The sequence below is a fragment of the Drosophila montana genome, unplaced genomic scaffold, assembly GCF_035044405.1.
Source record: "Drosophila montana isolate Dmon_TW-CO22-7 unplaced genomic scaffold, ASM3504440v1 contig_1_1, whole genome shotgun sequence".
Lineage (NCBI taxonomy): Eukaryota > Metazoa > Arthropoda > Insecta > Diptera > Drosophilidae > Drosophila > Drosophila montana.
The window spans coordinates 1,298,376-1,319,967 of NW_026996920.1; the positions used below are offsets into that span (position 1 = coordinate 1,298,376).

At 40.5% G+C, this 21,592-nt stretch overlaps 1 protein-coding gene across 2 annotated transcripts in view; it reads left to right on the forward strand.

The window, feature by feature from the left end:
* The window catches only part of Hr38 (Hormone receptor-like in 38), a 33,267-nt gene extending 12,567 nt beyond the window's left edge, over positions 1 to 20,700 (forward strand). The window contains exons 1-5 of one of the 2 annotated variants that reach the window (XM_064679237.1): positions 13,817 to 14,456; positions 14,550 to 14,848; positions 16,637 to 17,812; positions 17,878 to 19,027; positions 19,094 to 20,700. In XM_064679237.1, the coding sequence (XP_064535307.1) occupies positions 14,828 to 14,848; positions 16,637 to 17,812; positions 17,878 to 19,027; positions 19,094 to 19,350 (2,604 nt within the window). In that variant the 5' untranslated portion in view covers positions 13,817 to 14,456; positions 14,550 to 14,827 and the 3' untranslated portion in view covers positions 19,351 to 20,700. Of the gene's footprint in view, positions 1 to 13,816; positions 14,457 to 14,549; positions 14,849 to 16,636; positions 17,813 to 17,877; positions 19,028 to 19,093 lie in introns of those variants that run through there. The other variant, XM_064679239.1, reaches the window with a different exon arrangement.
* The last annotated feature ends 892 nt before the right edge of the window (positions 20,701 to 21,592 follow it).

The window sequence follows — 21,592 nt, forward strand, 5'->3', positions numbered from 1 at the left end:
AAAAGGGAGATGAGGTGCAATAGATTGAGTACAAGTTGTCTAAAGAAAACCTCAAACATGTTGAGATGTGTAAGAACTAACCCTTTTCCACTATAGACCAACATTTTTTAAGTCCACTAACAAATGGACATTTTTGCTAATATGTGGACTTCAAGCTGAACAGTTTATTCAACTGATTCTTGATGATAGATTTATAGTTTTATATCTAAAACATTATTTTATCTGAAAAGAAAGAATGAAAATAAGTTCGGCGCGGATAGAAACATTTTAAAATCATGTGAAAAATGAAGACGTACAAATTTCTATAAAAAAAAAAATGTTGAAGCGTGAATTATTATAGAATCATGATAAAAAATTTCTGATTTTATATAACAGAGCCCAAAGGCCGTTACAAGTGTTTTTTTTAAGATATGCATATATTTGAGAAGCTTACACATTCATATGGTATATGCAAATTGCAACAGTAGAACAGAAATTTTAAATTTAGATTCTTATCAATCAATTAAAAACAAAGGATGCTTAAGGAAAAAACTTATTCACCATCCTTTTGCCGATCCTTAGACAACTCTGAGCCAAGAGCCAGTTTTTAGAGCAAACAGAAAAGCAAACAGCGAAGATTGTGTCCAGTTTCGGTTTTCAATTTGTACGACCTTTTAGCTTTTTGACTTGCCTAGTTAACTATTGGCTCGGCGATCTCCGGCTGTGCCATGACAATTGGCAGTGTGGAATCGGAGCTGCAATTGGAGTTGGTTAATGAACGATGCTTTGAACTGTGGCAAATTCTTTTGTGTGCTTGCTGCACGCTGCTTTAACATTGAACTTTTTGTGCAGCCAATAGACAACAGCGACACATAGTTACAGATGGAGGTATTCACATAGACACATAACGTGATTCCCACAGCATCGAATGATTTATGGCTGAAAAAGAAAAAAAAACAGCGTATGTAAAAAGGCATAATAAAAAGCATTTTGTCGATAGCCGGTCGAGCATTGCGGATCTAACGGATGAAACAAGAACCTTGTTGTGCATTTAACACGCCATTCGGCGACTGAGGTAAAAAACTACACACCTCAATCATCGCCGGCCGCGGATTGCAGATTGAAAACCGCCAATAACAAAAGCAAGAGCAGCCAGAGCCCCAAGACAAATACATAAATGAATAATGGGGCAAGTTTTCTGTTTCTGTATTTGTTTTTCTCTCTCTTCACAATGCGATCGCTTGCCAATCAACATTATTGGCTATTGGAGTCCCCATCACTTTCCGGCAATTGTGGATCGATCAAACGGAAGACCTTGTAACTCAGACTCTGCCAAAAAAAAAAAAAAAAGACGCGTGCAAATCTCCGTACAGTTCTCTCGAAGTTGGGGGAATGCATGTGTTTTAATTCGGTTTCAATTTCGGATTCGCTTCTCGCGCTTTGCCTGCCAATTGCCACAATGTTGAACAATTAGCATAAATTAAAATTGGTTTACGGCGCAACATTTGCACGATGACACACACTGCAAGCCCGAGTCCGCAGCAGATACAGATACAGATACAGAACAGATACAGATACAGATACAGATACAAAGACCGCAACGACCATCGGACAGATATGGACGCTGGCCCGCTTATGATGCGGCCGGTGATGAGAGTAAAAGTGGTCGAACCGGTTCCACTTAGACGCGCTTTATTCTATTTCTATAGTTATCTGCTAAATTTATGACCATGCCGCGCATCTTAGAATCGAACGCAGTTCTAATCGTGCCATATAAAGAGCAGATGGCGGCGACAATAAAACAAAAACAACAAAAAAAACAATAGAAATAAGTAGAAAACTGACTGGAAAGAACATTTAACGGGATGCCACAGATTAAATAGCAGACTTAACACATTTGTTTATATAGCCATATATATATCTATATACATTAGTCACACAACGATTCCTTTACATGAATCAAGATCCGGCAATAAAGTATCTGGTGTTTATTTAATGTGTTTAATGTATTTTAAAACACATAATTAGATAGTCGTTAAAATTGGCACACAAAATTGATACTGATCGAAAATGCATACACTTTATGGAATCGGTGTTGTCTTCTTTTATGCGTTACATACTGCGTGACGCGATCATAATACCCTCTGCAAGGGTATAAAAACACTTGCATATGCGCTGCGATGCTTCCCTTTAAATTCTCTCGTAAAAATAGTTTATGTACAAAGAATTTTAAATACTACTTTGCGCATGTGTGAAATACTTATACTTCAGTACATATGCACAAATATCTGCGGCATTAAAAGTAATTTTATTAAAAAAAAAACAACGTTTATAAAGCTTTTGTATGATATCAAGAAATAAATTGGCGATGCCGACTTAGAAGATTTGCAATATATGTATTTATTAAGACTTGGAAGATTTGCAATTTATGTATTTATTGATTGCGAACTCAAGAGCCTTTCATGGATGTATCTACATTTTATTTCGAATACTCTCACTTTCTTTTTAATTTTCAATGAAACAAAACAGTTAATTCAAAAAAAACATTTACATTTTCTGGAAATATTGAAAATACAAAGATTTGTTTACAATAATTTAATTTTCAACCCTTCATTGACCTGAATCTTAAAATAATGGTGGCATATCCGACAAATCCTGCCCCATAAAGTCCGAAATTAATATAACCTCAATTAATTACAGTTTTAAAGCAACTGTTTTGAGGTAACAGTCTAAGAGTCAATAACCCCAACTCTCAAGAAGACCCTATAGATAATCGACCGTTTCAAGTTTTTGTTACACCTTGAACAGAGTATGGCGCAGTCGGTTGCACCTGACTGCAACGTTCGTTCTAACTTGTTTGAATATGTGCCAGAGTTTTTGGATTCTGATTTAGCTTTTGCTTTCGTTGACCAGTTTCAAGCGCTGCTAATGCGCCGAACAAATAAAATATTTAGACACGAGCAACTACAAAAGCGTTGATTTGACTAAATTAAGAGCTGGCTGCCTGCTTGCCGCAGACTCAGATTCAAAGTGGAATCAATTTTTGCGCCGGCTCTGCCGACTGTCATGGGAAACTGATGCAGAGATCATCATCAACAGGTTTTCATATTGGCCAAAAGTGCTGAGTGTACAATTTGTACAGCTTCATTTTGTATACATATGCCGCTGCTCGCGGTGCTATCAACGGCCATTTAATTTTGCACTTTTGTCAAAACCGGGCTCTATTTCTTCTTTTTGCATTTCAATTGATGACATGCACGAGCACATCCATATTTATATAGACATTTTTGTATGACCAACGGTTAAATTTATATACTAGAACATATGTATATAATCCGGACTCGCCAGATTCTCACCTGCTCAGACTTATACAAAATTGTTTATTTTTCTTTGTCAAAAGGAAATAAAATAAGCATCAATATTAAAATCACATTGGGTTCGAACCAGCGACCACTCTAGTTCGACGCTCAGAAATCTAAACGATGCGAGCTTCGATCAGCTTTTTCCACACTTAGAGATAACATTTTCCAAAACTCCGTCTCACTCACCTTCCACTCAACAGGTAAAAATTAGCTACCTAGCTTAATTGTCGGTTGGCCAGGACAAACTTTTTCATATATACAGATTTTATCCATACAATAAACATACATTAATATATCTCTCTATTTTAATTGAACAAGTTACTCGCAGGGCAATGCAAATTAATTGTGTAATTAAAATTGCAGCCCGAGCTCCTCGCCATGTTTGGCCAAATTTCAAGCTACCGGAGTTAAACGCATATCGCGAAGGCGTCATCATCTTGGCCAGCATCTGTGGATGTTTCTTCATCGTCGTCCTGGCCAAAATCGTGACTCTTCTGATGCTGTGAAAACAGTTTTCGATCTTTTCACTGCAATAATGCATATTAAAATGCCACGCTAATTGCTATTATAGGAGACCCTCGTCTCTTGCCTGCCTCCCCTCCCCTCCCCTCTCTCTTCCTTGGGCATGCTCGGCTACTTATGTACGTCCGCTGGCCGGCAATTAATTAATAGACACAACTAGACAAAATTTTACTGCAAATGCTACACCAGCCAAAGCTGGTCTTGCGTGTTACCACGTTGCCAGCCAAGCTGCCAACGAGCCCAGCCAAAAAAAAAAAAAACAGACAAATTTTTATACAAAAGAGGCAGAATGGAGCTTCACGTTTGCCGCTCCATTGGCGAGGCATCTCTGTCATTGTTTTTGCCTATTAATTATCGCCAAAATCAACACAAAATCAACAATGTGTTGTGTGGGTGAGAAAGCCAAATCTTATAGCCGGGCTATGTCTGCAATGAAAACAAATACTGCGCCAAGTAGTTGGCCAAAAGCTGGCTGTAAAGCTGTCAGCTTCTTTATGCCATGGCTGGTTCCTTGGGTCAGTACACACAGTACGGTCAACACGGATCGCAATTATTTATTTACATATAAGCATAACCAACAATAAAACACTTTCGATGCAGATTATTTAATACGACAGTTGGAAACTGTGAGAACTGGCGCCCGAAGATCTGCGTTAACATGCAGTTTCGTATCAATCAGCTTTAGACAGGCGCATTGTCACTGTGCAGCTAGCTAGAAAATTATAGGCAACACTTTTCAATAATTTGTGGCATCAGGTTTAAGTTAATTTTATGGGCAATTATTAATGTGACTTTTGGGAGTTCGTAAAACGGATTTGATAAAAATCGATACATTGATGTTTCGATGTTTTATTCTTTAGCATCACTATAATAAAACAATTATGGCAACAGCACTATAATAAAACAATTATGGCAACTTGCTCTCTGTATTCGGATCACTCAGAGACCTTTGTAGACCTTTGAAATATCGATGGCAACGCTGTGTGGCAAATGACAAAAATTTATCACACCTTAGTTAACCCTCGACACCTTGACGCAAACGAAAACGCAAACGCAAACGACGGGCCTTTTACGTCTTGGAATGTGGCCAAAGAATTGCAAACGACGCGCCACCCCAACTTTGCTTACACTGGCTGCAATAAGTTAATAGTTCGATTTCTGGGCAGAGGCGATGCAGCAAAGACACAAAACACCAAATAAAACCAAAACTAGGAGAAGCACCGCAAACTAAACCAAACCTGAAGACTGACAATAGACAACAGAAAAACACAGCAAGCCGCAAACTCCGAAAAACAAAAAATAAAACAAAAAAAAACAAAGCAAAGCTCGTCTAATGGATAAAACTCTGAGCTTGGCTTTTGGGTGCGTTCCGTGAACTCCACGATGTTTGTGTGTCAGCCGGCGTACCAGACACCGACACCAGCAACGAACCAGCAGCAGCAACAACAACAACAACAACAACAACAGCAACAATGACTGCGACCGGTGCTAATGATGTAGCCAGATTTTGGCCACATTATGATCGTCATGATGAGGTTCTCTTGGTGTTTTGGCCACAAGAGATTTCATAGCGCTTTTTGGGTGCTGCTGCTGTTGCTGGTGCTTCGTGTGCTTCATTATTGATTTAATAACCGTCTTGAAGACACGTTTAAGCTGCAGTCAAAGCGTGTGCAGCAAGTTGACTCCAGCCCGAGTCAGATTTGAGTCGTTATTGCCATGCCTAGGCCGATGCCACGAATTCCACAGCCAAAACCAAACAAAGTTGTAAGCAACAAGCTACAAGGCACATCCATGAAATTTAAACCATGCCAGCTAATGGGATGTGCATGGTACCCATCTATATACGTATATATATATAAATATATATGTGTCGGGAAAGTGTATTGGGGATGTGGATGCAGCAATAAAACACACACATACGTACATTTCCATAAATATTTATGTGGGCATGGCTCTGAGCAATACATTAGCTAATATTAAGTTGTTTACAACCGCAAACTGGGTGGGTGTTCAGAGTGGGATAAGAAAACTAAAGACTTAATGTTATTAATAAGCTAACGAATTTTAAAACTAACTTAAGCTGTCAGTTCTTATTAACTATGCTTTGAAAAAATTACAGAAGGAGGTAATCCATTAGATTAATTAAATTAGTATAATAATAGTTGTTTTGAATCTTGTCTTCGAGTTGTCTGAATGTAGAAAAATTGCCAAGATCAAACCAAAATATATATTTGTTTCGTGTCAGCAAAATAATTTTCATATTGGGAAGCTATTGCAATTTTAAATTATGTAATTTCTTATATTTTTTTAAATATATCTTCAAACACTAATTGAATTGTTCCTAATTTCGTTCCTGCACAAATAAAATTCGAAGCTGATAACAATTTTTGATATGAATAAAATACTTTATTTCCTGTGTAAATCACTTAAAAATATAGGCCACAAAATGGCTTTCTAATTAAGTTTGACTGCTTTCATTGCTTGTATTCTTTGCACATGACAATTTTTGCAAAATTAAACTTAAATTTTAAAGCATAACGGTGCTTATAAAATTTAATTTTTGAAAAAGTTCCCACAAAGTAATTATATTCATGGAGATATTGCTTAAATAATTTTGTTTGCAATACTAATTTGGTGTGTAAAATCATTTTAAATTCATAATAATTAGATACTGTTTAGATAGATAGATACAGATTGATAGATACAGATTGATAGACAGATAGATACAGATAGATAGATAGATAGATAGATAGATAGATAGATAGATAGATAGATACAGATAGATATATACAGATTGATAGATGGATAGATAGATAGATAGATACAGATACATAGATTGATAGATACAGATAGATAGATACATAGACAGATACAGTTTACTTTAATATCCTCAGTAAAGGTAAGAACTGAAATCTTATTAATACTCTCTCTATATACTCTTCTGATAGATAGATTTAGTAGAGTAAAGGTTTGAAATTTAATTTTTCCAAATTCTTAATATTATATACTTTTTAGATAGATAGATAGATAGATAGAATATACTAGAATATACTGGAATATCATGAAATTTTATTAATTATCTTTCTAGATACTCTTTAGATGGATAGATAGAGTAGAGTCAAGGTCTTATATTAAATTTCTCTAAATTCGTATAATGAAATACTCTTTAGATATATAGAATATACATCTAATATCCTCAGTAAAGATATGAAATAGGGAATAAAAATGTAAAAATGTTTTTTCATTTTATAACATATCAGTTAATGGAGTTTTAAAACGAGAACCCTAAGCTATTCGCAATTGTTTCCTTGCGGTTTGCCAGCTGCTATCTTTCAAAGATGGGTAAATGAGCAAAATTTCATTGTGCCACCATGTATCCGTAAGATACAAAAACTCAAATTTAGATATGCAAAAATAACGATTTCATTGGTGCGCGCTGCACACTAAATCAAATGTTCATGAGCGCGCCTCAAACTCACTGACAAATATATGGGTTAGGCACCACGACGACGTCGACGACGACGTCGAGGTTCAGATTTTGGGAGCTGGCGCTGCATCTCACAGTTACCCATACAGAGTATTATGGAGGTCTAAGTGTTTGTTGCCTTTGGGTGTTTGTTGGAGTAGCTGGTGCTGGTGCTGGTGCTGGTGCAACCTGCTGGGAACTGCGCTCGCTTTGTTAAGCTCAGGCAATCGATTTGGTCCGCAGACCCAGCCCCGCCTCCAACGCCACTCGCCCCTCGTCTTGCGATCTGTGGGGCTCGATCTTCCCATTTGGCTCTTCGAACGAAAGCGAAACTCAAAACGTGCCTTTTGCAACAATAAGTCGAAAACCGAAATTAACACTAATACGAGTGCCAAATCGGCATTGAAACGGGGAAGCAAGAAGGGTAGGTTAAAAGCATATAATTATAATTTTTCTACAACTCAGATTAAATTAAATGTATTGTATTTGTTTATTGTTCTTTAGAAAGTTCTCTGACAAAAGGGGCAATTATGGAGTCTTTATTTTAATTTATATTCGACTGATATGGACAAGCACCAAAAAATAGATATATCAAATAAATATATAAATACTCCAAGCTTGATTCTCAAGGTTCTCAAATAGTATATACAGCTAAGAATAATTTCGAATATATTCCCTCTTAATCTCCAAATTGGAGAAAAGAAACTAATAGAGCCTCGCCCAAATAATTTTATATAGATCGGACTATAGACACCGAAGTTAATCAAGAATATATTACTCATACGCAGTGTGGGGCGAAGGGAAGAGGAAGCACACTGCTGTATATGAATGTATAGAAGGAGACTAGAATATTCTTAACGGCGGCTGCTGGGTAGCTGCTAGTCGAGCACTCCCCGAGCGCTTGCTTAGGCTATAAACACAAAATCTGGCTTAATTGTCCTACCGAAAGTAATTTCTTATAAGCCCAGCTCGTGTACGATCTTCGCATGCAAGCGCATATTTTGATAGCTTTAGCGGTTTTTTTGGTGGCATTGCAACAAGTTGTGGCAACAATGCAGCGCGACAGCAGAGAAAAAATTGTGTCAAATTTGTATTTATTTGGCCAGATTCCCACCCGCTCCAAGGCTGCACCTTGTTTTTTTTGCTGGGCTTTTGATTTTGGATGCGCTTAGAAACCAATCCGAACGAAAGGCCTTATGCATACTCGCAATTATGTAAGCGCCGTTCCAAAACTTGCAGCCTTTTTATCTTTGTCTCAGTCATGTCAATCAGCCGGCGACTCACCTAGACGTTGATGCAGTGCAGTCTGCGCACCTTTGACCTGCCGGCCTTAGCCTGAGTCTTTTCGTCGAACCAAGCTAAGCTGAGTACGTAGATTTTATGCTAAACAAATGCATCTGTGAAAATCTTTACATATTTCGCCAATAATATACGTTATTTATTCCACTGGAAAGTGTGGAATATTTACGTAAACTGTTAACTGAATGCACCATCCGATCGGCCTTTAGCTCTTTTTCAAAGATCTTGGTGAAAATTAATTAAGACCTTTTTCACACTTTTCGCAAATCCCCCCGCTTGGCTGGAAAGTGCCTGGGTATGTTTTTCTTGGCGAAGTTTTAACATTCAACATTATTTTTAGAACTTCACACCAAAATTTTATGAATACCTTTTTAAGTGTTTTTCAATTCCACCCGCAACAGTGGAACATTGACGGAAAACAGTTTGATTATACTTTTTATAATCCGATTGGCTTCACTTTACTTATGAGAAAGGGTTATTTTTCGGCTTGAAACTCTTTTATAAAGCTTCATATTTCAACTAATATTTTAAGCCCTACCCACAGGAATGAAATGGGCAGAAAACCTTGCAACCCTTTGGGTTTTCGTCGGATTGACAACAAGCTCACTTTTAAATGTGTGGAAATTTGTAAAATATAATTTGAGACATGAAGTTCAAGGTCATTTGGATAGACTTAAGCTTTCTACGGGTAGGAAATGTGTATAAAAATCATATTAAAAATTTTTAAAAATAAACTACGTGTAAGGTATTTCGCTAGCATAGTATAAAATGGAAGAAATATTCACAGAAGTGATGTAAATTTTACCGAAAGAGATTATTTATATAGCTATTGCTTCGGCTCTTTATTTAATTCCACAAAGTACATATTTGTTTGGGTCTTAGAACTGGTTCTTCGTGGTAAATCCGAGTGCCACGCATGTGTATCTCATATTCGCAAATGATATAACACGCCAATTTGAATTAAACCAGTTTTCAGATTGAGAATCCGAAAACAGAGGCTGCATCTCCCCGAGAAACACCTAACAACCGAACGGTAAATCTTTTATTAGAATTTCATGCAAATTTGGAACAGAAACAAATCGCAGCCTCAGCCTGCAGTTGATTTTTATGAATCCGCTTTTGCATAATGCTCGACGTCTCCGCCGACGATGACCAATGCAGCAGCAGCAGCTGCCTCTGCCTCTGCCGCCAAGCTCCAGAGTACATCGCTGGCAAGTGCCAAAGCCAAAGTATTGGCCAATCTGCTCGTACGTCCACATTCAGAGGGGGGCGCCCAACCGAGCAGGGGGATGGGCCAACTGGTTAAGATGCGCTCACGCGCTTATTAATATGACTTCAATCCACTCCGGCTACGGCTTCGGCTCACTCTGAAATGTCCAAGATGGCCTTCGATCATTTTTGCAGCGATTAAAAACTGATGACGCCGTCGCCCGTCCCCCGTCGCCCGTCGCCGATCTTCGCCTCGATCTCGGTCTTGTAGTTTAGTTAGTATTTAAAGTGGCGCAAAGACATTTTTACGAATTGTTGCGACAATTTCGTTTCACTTAATTGGGAATTGACTCATGTCGCTTCTTTCTGCTTGAAATTCTTTTACTTTCACTACTGTCTATAAAAATATGGAAAATTTCGTGATTAAATCATTTTTGACCCAAACAAATGTTGCCTCATTCTTGATATTGAAAAGTGGCCTTTGATATAATTCTTGATATTGTTATTATTCTATGCATTTCTCCTAAGTCCACTTTTTCGCTGCGTCTCATTTATTAAAACACACATGTTTTCCAACTTAAATTAAATTAATTTATTTCCAAAAATTGCCTTTCTTCTTCATGGGGATACGATCTATAAACTTCGTGCTCAATGTTGCGAGGCTTAGCCCACCTGAGTAGATCCTGTCAAGGAATAAAATTTATAGTTTTATGCTTGAAAAAAAACAAGCAAAAAAATTGCCATTATTATCATTAATATTTATTCATTTCCATGTCTTTATTTGTTTTTCTTTTTTTATACATTGCTTTTTCTTTGTACCTAAAACAAAATTTAAAAAACGGTTAATATACTCGAAAAATTGCTGCTGCATTTGAACTGGCGACCTCCCGCCAGTGAGTCCGACGCTCAGGCACCAAAGCCATCAAGTTCGTAAAAGACACTTATATTTTACTGCCCGTTTATTGAGATAAACATATAGACAAGCGGACATGGCTAGATTTTCTCAGCTCTTCGGCCTGGTTAAGAGTATACTTAGGATTGGGGATGCCTCTTTCTGGCATACATAGATATTTTGGATTATTATACATTTTATTACCTATTTTTACATACTGTTGCCCGAAACCAACTCGCTTGATTGTATCAGGACACATGTCCAAAGATAGAATGCTAAAGTATATGCAAATATTGGATGTAATTATAAATATTTACATTTGAGCTGGATAAAGATTAGTTATCAATAATATGATATATTCAAATGTATTGTAAGCCCTTATTTACTCTGATGCTGATCGAGAATATGAATTCTTATGCTTGTTAGGGTGGGATATGTCTCCGTCTGCCAGTTAGATATTTTAATTAATATTACTTTTAGATATTTCTATTAATACTAAAAAAAAATAATAAAATTATTTATAAGCGCTTCACACCTTAAAACATCAAAAAGATATGATTGGTCTTAGAATTAACTGATAAAGAAAATATTTGCAAGAATCTTAATCTAAATGCTGAAAGCAAATGAAATATGTTGCAATAGTTGTATCGGGGCACAAATGGGCCAGGTCACAGCGCTGAGTTGAAGACGAGTCGGGCAATTAGTTGGAAAACGAAAACAATGTAGCATAGGATGGCAAATGCGATTGCATAAATCAATCAAATTGTCTCTCACTCGAGAGCATTGAGTAATAGATACAGTTTCGATATGAGTTTCACAGAAATTGGGTTTTGTTTCTGCCTTTTTGCACAACTTTAAATACCAACCCCATTACCCATTGCCCATTAAGTATTACATTTTCTGCAGCATCAGTGCCAGCAACAACAACAACAACAACAAGAAGAAGAGAAAAAAAATAGGCAAAAAGCCATCGATGAAAATCGACAATTAATAGTGAAAGTCTAAACAAGTACCCAGGCCAACAATGGGGCAGACGAACGGCATCATCATCATCATCCGCATCCACATCATCATCATCATCATCATCATCATCAAAGGTACTGCAGGAAGTTTGCGGCCTGGGCGCAGGTCTACGGCAAAGAGTCTATTGGTGCAACCGCCTCCGTTGTCGTGGATATTTCAAAGGCGATAGCATCGACGCCTCCGCCGTGCCCCTGCCAAACCTGCAGCGCAGCAGCGGCAGCAGCAGAGGCAGCGTCTGACAAAATGACTAACTCCTTGGCCTGAAACCTGAAATCCATTTGTATACTTCTCACAAAACTTCACACGAAACTAACCATACCCAAGGCGGCCGAGACGTCTGATTTCTGGTGCAACGCTTTGCGCTGTCCGCGTAACCGAACGTTGCACCCACTGACTCAATGACTGAATGCCAGAGCGGACGGACCGGACGGACTGGACGGAGCGGGCAGAGTCACCAAGCGGCCTGACCCGTGCGGCATGCCAAAGACGTCGACCATGCAACGACGACGACGGCGACGACGACGACCACGACGCATTACCATTTCTTTGGGTCACTGCGCAAGTTTGTCTTGGCCCCCGTCCCTGTCGCTGTCTGTCCCTGTGTGTCTGTCAGTTTCGGCAGATGCATATGTCCATGTCCATTGATCAAGCAGCCAGGCCGAGCTGAGCGTGCAATAGAGTTCGCAGTTCAAAGTACACTCGCAGACGAGACTCTGCTGCTTGCAAAATAATATGTATTAACAATCTTATACAAAACAAAAAAATACAAAAAATTAGCCGGGTTATGCAATGAGAAGAAGACACGAGAAAACTGGCGAAACTTCGGCCTAGCCAGGCAGCAGAGCATTATAATAAATTTGTTAGCCGCCGATGATGGCACATAAAGGACCCAAGTAAGAAATTGTTTATGTTGCCTACCCACAAAAGCTGACATCCCAAATGCAGTAAAGAGAAATATGAAAAGAAAAAAATCTAGTTTAGTGTTGGGTGAATATGCGAAGATGCAACTGGCTGCGAGACCGACCCAACCCAAAGTTTAGGCTTCGCAGCCAGAAACATGTTCGGCTATGCCCATGGGTAATAAAAACAATGGCACATTGTTATATTATTAAATGAATATCGCACGCTCTTCCCGGTAGCTTTTTTCACGGTAGCCCACGGTAGTTTTTGGGGTTTTTGTTTTTCGGAATTTTGTTTGCCGGCTCAAAGGGTATCGATCAATTGCTTTCTAAATGACCCAGGGCTAATGCTAACAGCACAGCAATGATATTTTATTTCCATTTTAAATCTTTCCCAGTCTGGCGCATTGTTTCTTCACTCTGAAAGATCTGCAAAAGATTGCTCTTCGCTAAACAAAAACCAAATAAATTTTATAGTAAATTGAAGAAATCAAATGTAATTGCTGTAAAGTCATTTTCGCAAATTAAATCAAATTACCAGAAATTTTCAATTTTTCTAATGCTCAAAAGTACTTATTTGTTAGATTGTTGACAATGCTAAGAAATTATTTTTATACCCCTCTCTTTGATTCTTATAACTGCCATTTTTGCATATGATAGTCAAAAGAAATAATTATAAATATTTGTATACCCTGCATGGGTATCAAGTATCTTTCATATATAATTTTAATAATATTTGAGCTTAATCGCATAGATACAAATATTAGTTTCGAACATTTAACTTGTAGATTAACGAGTTGTAACAATTGTATATATCAAAAGTCTGATTGGCTTGCGAAATTCCGCCCGCAACTGTGGAAAATTGGTGGATATCGGTTGTATGAAACTTTTCAGTTTACCATCCCATCAGGCTCAAGGCTCGCTTTTAAAGCTGTTTGTAAAAATTCATTTAAAACTGGTTTCAAACTTTTTTCTAAATTCACTCTGCTGAGTGTAAATAACTGTACGAGCGAAAGCTTAACTTTCGTCGAAATGGTTTTAAATATACAAGAAAAACTTTTGACCGGGCAAAGCCGGGCAATGCCCGCTAGTTCATATGAGAACCAGATGTAATCAAGTACGATTACTTTTAGCTATATCTGGCTCTGAAGTTGTACGGGCTGTTTATCCTCTGCCATTGGGAAATCTATTCAAAATAAACGAAATAAAATTATACAAATTGTGAAAAATGATTTCTGAAACAAATATGAAAATCAGCAAACGAAAACCAAAACGAACCGAAACGAAACGAAACGAAGCGTCCAAGTGTCGTTTTGCAATTCGAACAAGCCATAATATTTATTTTAATCAAAAGCGAACACCCGCAAAGCCAAAAGCAGTCGACGGACAGCACAATTTATTACATTTAATGTGCAGCATTAACCAAGATTGAGATGCGATCCTCGTATTGGCGCTGGCTGCAGTCAGACTTCAGCCCTGGCTTTCTGCATCTTAGGCTGCAACGTGAGCTTCGCTTCTGGCAACCTCCGACCTCCTCGCCTCCTCGTGACACACAGAGGTGTCCACATAGGGTAGCCAGAGCCGCAGAGTCGACTCTTGTGACTCGGATGGCGGCCGAACCGAGGAGCGGTGCATAAGCATTTCTAATTAAGACATTCGATACGGTTGTTTGCGTGTGGAACGCAAGACAATTGGGCAACGATTTTTATTAAAAAATGTCTTGCTCCCAAAGTCCAAATGAGCAGCCGTATGAATCTTGTGCTTGTGGGTTTTCAGCCCATCATCAGCCACGCTTATAGAATTAAGTATGCCCCAGACACCGCTTAACATTTGCAAAACTCCAGCGAAGCATATTAAAGGTCGAGTACTAATGGTTTTCTCCCCTTTTATCCTTGCAGGTGCAGAGACAACAGCAAGTGAGCCGCGTCGAACGCCGCCCATAAAATCAACGGAGCAAGGCTCCAAGCATTTCGCGAAAGTGGGCAAATCGAAGAGCCCAAAAGCCGAAAGTGTGAAAATCGCAGCAACAAGGACTTTAGTAAGATCTCCAAAAACAGAGACGAAGCTTGCCGAAGCCGCAACTGCAATAATTGCCCCAACTGCAACTGCAATTAAACCAACTGCAGCAACCACCAAAAGCAGCCAAACGAGGCTTCAAAACCAAGCGACTACAAGCATGTTACTTTTGCAACCCAATGTAAGTGCAACCAACATTTAAATCAAATAAAATATATTTATATATATAATATATATTTAAGTGAGGGATTATTAAGAGGGATCTTAATCAGCTATAGATCCCAAGCCTGAATTCATAAAAGAAACAAGACCTTTTATCGGGAGACTGGAAGATTTCAGGAACCCAACGCCTAGCTAGCTTTACAAGAATTCTAACTCGATTAAATTGGATTAGAGGGATGCATAGAGGGATTCCGCAATTCAATGAAATTCAAATTCAAGTTCTGACGTTACTTTGATCAAATCCTGAATTCACAAAAGAAACAACTCGGAGAGCCCAACTAGGAGATTTCGGGAACCCAGCGCCAAGCTAGCTTTACAAGCATTCTAACTCGATTCTACACATGCCCGCACACAAATTCAGACACGCAGGCCCATATTAGCCCCATTCTACGGGAAATGCGTCCTTGTTTATCTTATCGGTGTTTATAGTCCGATCTTTATGAAATTTACAGTAAATTTATATGGCACACAAAAGTGTGCAAATAGCAAGTCTATACCCCTAATAATACGTATTATAACTTTGGGGAAGTAGGAACGTATCCAAGAAGTAAAATATTCAGAATCTTTTACTCTAGCTCTTATCAGCATCGACATATCCATAAAAAGGTATTTCGATATCTATTTTGATCGATTTATTGATAATTTTAAAGAAAATTGTTCATAGGAGAACCTATTGTCAGTCTCTAGCTTTCATTATGTCCGAGATGTCCACAAAGACGAACATGTGTAGATCGACCGCTGAAGCTGTATATACCTTCTGGAGTCGAAGAAGCCTCCTCTCCCTTTTACATACGTTTCCACAAGCCCATCATACCCTTTTATCGGTTCAGGGTAAAAAAGCAGAGCTTGCACATTATGATTATGTTAATTCTCAACGGAGCAGATGTTGCATAATATGCAGAATGTGTCTCTGCAAAGTTCCCTGTGACACGACCAATGCTGGCTCAATGGCCGCCTTAATTGCCCGCTGTGAGGAGGCCAGGAGGAGGTTGAGCAGATTAGTTAGGAGCAAGCCCAAGCACCGCAGCAACAACAACAAGAACAGCTACAACAACTACCACAATAGCTGTCTAATTGAATTTTATGAAATATGTATGTTGGCAAACATTGGCAGCCAAGGCGTCAGGCATAACCAATTAGAAAACAAGTGAGAATTTCACAGTCGGGTGTCAGCGGCTGTGCACTACTCTGTTCACAGCCAAAGTAGGTTTTCCTGATTAAGGATTTGTGATAGTAAAAAATTGGAAAATAATCGAGGGATAATTTTCAATCTGTTTAAAATTGATTTTTGATAGTTAAAAATTGGAAAACATTCGAGGAATAGTTTTCAATATCCTACTACCACTACAACACTTTTAAGATATATTGTTTTTCGATGCAGTTTTTTACACTAGTTTAGAAAAAGTCGGTAAATCCCTAAGGAACTCACGTCTTAAAGAAGACAATCAGCTAAAGCTACCTAGTTCAGCTCCAAGACTGAGCTAAATATCTTTCTAGCATATATTGATAACTGCGCCAATAAACAGGCAAATGTGCAGCTATATACCCCGCTTGCGAACAGAGTATAACAATTATATGGCTGTCTGTCTGACAGGGGTTGCAATCCGTGCACCAATCAGCAGGCGCTGTAGAATCGCGCATGTCTAGCAGGCGATTTGACTCCACCCTTAACTAGGACTAGAAGCTATCCTGCGCTGCAGAGTATCTCTCACTAACTTAGTCTATGACGGACTTTCTTGCCTTGCAGAGCTCCTTTAGTTCACTCTCGTCGTTCGACAATTTCTCAACGCAAGCCGTGGCAACGACAACGACGACGTCGACAGTAGCTGCCGTAGCGAGTAGTCCTGGACATCATCATCATCACCATCATCATCGCCATCTTCATCATCAGCAGCAGCAGCAGCAGCAGCAGCATCCGCATCAGCATCAACAGCAGCAGCAGCAGCAGCAGCTAGTTGGGCAACAGCATCAGCATCTGCTGCTGCCGACATCCAGCCAGGTCTCGTCGCTGCTGACCCATGAGGAGGATCAGCTGATCAGCAATCTTGCCGATGCGGCCGTCACGCACAGCGAACTCTTCTCGGACTTATTCTTTCCATCGGACTCGAACAACTCTCTGCTCTCGCCGGTGCTGGAGCATTCGGTCGCTAGCTATTCGGACACGCAGATTGATGTCACGCCGTCCAGTGAGACTCTGATTGGCGGCAGCAGCGAGGATATCACCGGCTCCATTGAGAATCTCACCAAGCTGACGTGTCTGCGCGACAAGCGAATCTCCTCGATACAAGACCAGCCCCCGGCAGGATCCGAGCAGGATCATCACGCGATTTGCCTGCTCAGCCTGCGCTCCAGCAGCGATCCCGCAATTGCACTCCACGCTCAGCAGCAACAGCAGCAGCAGCAGCAGCAACAGCTGCAAGCCGCGTATCTGCAGCGGCACGGCGCCAGCGAGTTACTGATCTCACCCATTGGGGGGCCGCTCTCGTGCGGCAGCAGCCTGCCCAGTTTCCAGGAGACCTACTCTCTCAAGTACAACAGCAGCGGCGCCGGCAGCCCGAAGCAGGCGTCCTCCTCGGCCACGGACACGCCCTCCGATCAGATCTTGACCATCAAAATGGATGAGGACTGCTTTCCGCTGACTACGGCTGCCGAGGTAATGGCTGACCTTAACTCTGGGCCGGGCTCTGGCCAGTCGCTGCACCAGCTGCAGGCTCAGCCCTCGACCCTGGCAGGCGCCGGGCACAACAACAACAGCAGCAGCAACAGCAGCGGCTACAACTACCATGGTCACTTCAACGCCATCAACGGCGCTTCCAATCCCTCGCCCAGCTCGTCGGCCAGCTCGCTGTACGAGTACAGCGGCGTTGGCCAGAATGATGGCTTCTATGGGCAGCAGCAGCAGCAGCCGGGCTATCAGCACATTGTAAGTATGAACAACCTGACCGAAATTCCGCAGCTGCCTTACGGAGATCCTTCAATCTTTTGCAGAACTACAACACGCCGAATGGCGAGCGCTACTCCTTGCCCACATTTCCCACCATTTCCGAGCTGGAGGCAGCAACAACTGCCGCAAACTCCGGCTCCGGCTCCGCCAACTCCGGCTCAGTCGTGGTCGTGCCGCCGCTGCGTCGCGCCTCGCTGCCCGTGCAGCGCTCCGCTTCGCCCGCCACCGCCGCGCACAGCCCCAAGATGCCGAAGCTGTCGCTGGGCTCGAGAAACGCGCTCGCCGTGAATGCGCTGCAGGTGCAACTGAGCTCGGCACCCAATTCTTCGGCCAGCTCGCCTGTGAGCGGAGCCGGCACGGATTTCCTGCACAACCAGGCCCAGGGACGTCTGCTGCAGTCCACCAACTCGTCGCAGCTGTGCGCGGTGTGCGGAGACACGGCCGCCTGCCAGCACTACGGGGTAAGGACTTGCGAGGGCTGCAAGGGCTTCTTCAAGCGGACCGTGCAAAAGGGCTCCAAGTACGTGTGCCTGGCCGACAAGAGCTGCCCGGTGGACAAGCGGCGGCGCAACCGCTGCCAGTTCTGTCGTTTCCAGAAGTGCTTGGTGGTGGGCATGGTGAAGGAGGTGGTGCGCACGGACTCGCTGAAGGGCCGCCGTGGGCGTCTGCCCTCGAAGCCAAAGTCACCGCAAGAGTCGCCCCCATCGCCGCCCATATCGCTGATAACTGCATTGGTACGCAGCCACGTGGACACAACACCGGATCCCTCGTGCCTGGACTATACACACTACGAGGAGCCACTCGATCCGCTGACCCCGCCGACTGTGGCCACTGGCCTGGGCCTGAGCGAGGCGGACAAGGTGCATCAGTTCTACCAACTGCTGAGCAGCTCGGTGGATGTCATCAAGCAGTTTGCCGAGAAGATTCCCGGCTATTTGGAGCTCACGCCCGAGGACCAGGAGCTACTGTTTCAGTCCGCATCGCTGGAGCTGTTCGTGCTGCGTCTCTCCTATCGCGCCCGCAGCGATGACACCAAGATGATCTTCTGCAACGGCACGGTGCTGCATCGCAACCAGTGCCAGCGCTCCTTTGGCGATTGGCTCAATGGCATCATGGAGTTCAGTCGCAGCCTGCACAATCTGGAGATTGATATATCGGCCTTCGCCTGCCTCTGCGCCCTCACCCTCATAACAGGTTGGTTAGCCCATCCGCCCAGACAAACCCTGCAGAGATAAATGTGTGTTTACCCATTCCTTACAGAGCGACACGGGCTGCGGGAGCCGAAGAAGGTGGAGCAGCTGCAGATGAAGATTATTGGCAGCCTGCGAGATCATGTCACCTACAACGCGGAGGCGCAGAAGAAGCAGCATTACTTCAGCCGGCTGCTGGGCAAGCTGCCCGAGCTGCGCTCCTTGAGCGTCCAGGGACTGCAGCGCATATTCTATCTGAAGCTGGAGGACCTGGTGCCAGCACCGGCCCTCATTGAGAACATGTTCGTTACCACGTTGCCCTTCTAGGCGCCATAACTTTGCTTCCTTATATTTAGCTTTTAATAATCGATAATCGATTGCGTAAGTTATCGAAATTGGAATCTCCCAGACAGCATGTACCTAGTTCTAAGTGATCTCAAAGAGCCTGAGATAGAAGAGCCCCGAAAAACACATAAGAAATAATAAAACAAAAAAGCAGTGCTAGAATGTCTTTAGGAAGTTAAGGCTAATTTAATATTAAGTTCCCATCTAGACACTTACATATACGTATAAGCACGATCGATCCGAGCCCGAACCCGTACCCGTGCCCGTGCCCGTAGGCTAGGGTCAGCCTGGTTCCAGTGCATAATTGGAGCTGTTCATGAATATTTCAGCATTGAGTTGGGCAAGTCCTATGCGTGACTTGTCAGCTGCACACAGAATTCACAACTTGTTGACGTTAATTGCTAAATTGTTTAATTCCAACTGTCAAAATCAATGGGCGCAACACGCACATCACGAACCGCGTACCCAGTTAGTACATATATATTGGAAAACCAACTCGCACCCTTCTCTGCGATTCGACTAATTTTTGTTTTTGTTTGCCTTCGAGTACAAATCAGAGTTCTTTCGTGCAGTGCCCACTCTTGCCTTTAGCTTACGTCTAGTCAATTGTATTAAGAACCAGATGCACATCAAATAAAGCCTAAGTTATGATTATGGATATTTTCCCCTAAAAAGTATTTCTCTTTCTTTGCAGTCTAGACTTAAAATAAAAACTAGATAGAAAGATAGATAGATATATTCTATATACTTAGCATAGAGTTTGGTCGACATTCATGAGTTCTTGGTTTGAGATTTTATGGCACGACCCGGTGCACAAAGAGAGTTTAAGTACCTTTATGTGATTTGTGTCTGACACATACAGAGCTGCACACAAATACACAAACTATTCAATAAGATAAAATAGATATTAATATATAAGTAGGTGTAAACATGAGTATTTTGTAATCTAAGGTCAATATCTATTAGTTATAATCTAAACACAATTTTATGGAATAGTTCTCAAAGAATTTGCATTGAATTATGTGTTTCCTTACGTGTTATTTCGATTCATTGCCCTCTGTGTGGTTTTGTGATAAATTGGCGTTAAAGTCTACTTATGTCCAACTTTTATATGTTTTAATTTTATATGCAAATCTGATAAAATTTACAAAAATCTTAGCTAGCAAATAATTGATGTACAGCCTTTCCCCTATGTTTAACCAAATCTTGCATGGCTATAAATAAAGACTAAGTACAATAACCATTTAGGCCTAAAAAAAAAAATGGAAAACATATCTCCTCAAGCTTTTGGAAGCAAAATACAAATCTTAAATGTTGTTAACTTATTTTCGATATATGTGCAATAGCTGAATTAAATATCACAGTTTATTGTACTTTTATAGCTCATTGATTATTCATTTTTTGAGTTTTGTATTCAAGATTATTGAGCAAATATTTAATATAACCATTACTAATATTTAGCTAAGGCAAAGTAATTAATTAACTATTTAATCCACAGCCGAAATAACCGGACTAATGCTAAGAATCTAAATACATATATGTATGTCCAGTAAAAAGCCATTTTCTACAGATAGATAATATACATTCTAGATGTAGGTAACCATAAGAGAGCACTTGTGTAAACCTACCTATTTATCGTAATCCTAAGCCTAAGCTCGCGTAACGGTTAAGAGCGGTTAAATTAAAAATTGAATGTGAAAAGAATGTGACCAGATTGGTTTTGGAAATGGGCTTAAATTGGGATTTCAAATCGGAAATGTTGCCATTGTCTAGCCGTTACATATCATAAAAAAAAAAAACAATAGAAATATACAAACTTATATCTTTTATCATAATATTTTTACATAATAGAGAATTAGTCGTTCGCAAAGCAAACAAATATATTTAAGCCAGATATAGTTATATACATGTGTAAATACTTACAACCTACTTTGTACCTTCTAAATATATGCATATATACATACCCACTATGTATGCCACATGCATCGGTACATCAACATATATTTTGAATAGAGAACTTTTACAAGAAACTTCTAAATTGTCACAAGACCTTTGTGTTAAATGTTCTTTTGTATATTTATATGTATGTATGTACGTCTAAATGAATGTCAAGTATAAACATTTTTGGTATGCATATTTTTGAGAAATGAATGAAATGATACATTTATCAATGAAACGATTTTGAAAACCCTTTTTAATATATTACATGTATATATACATACAT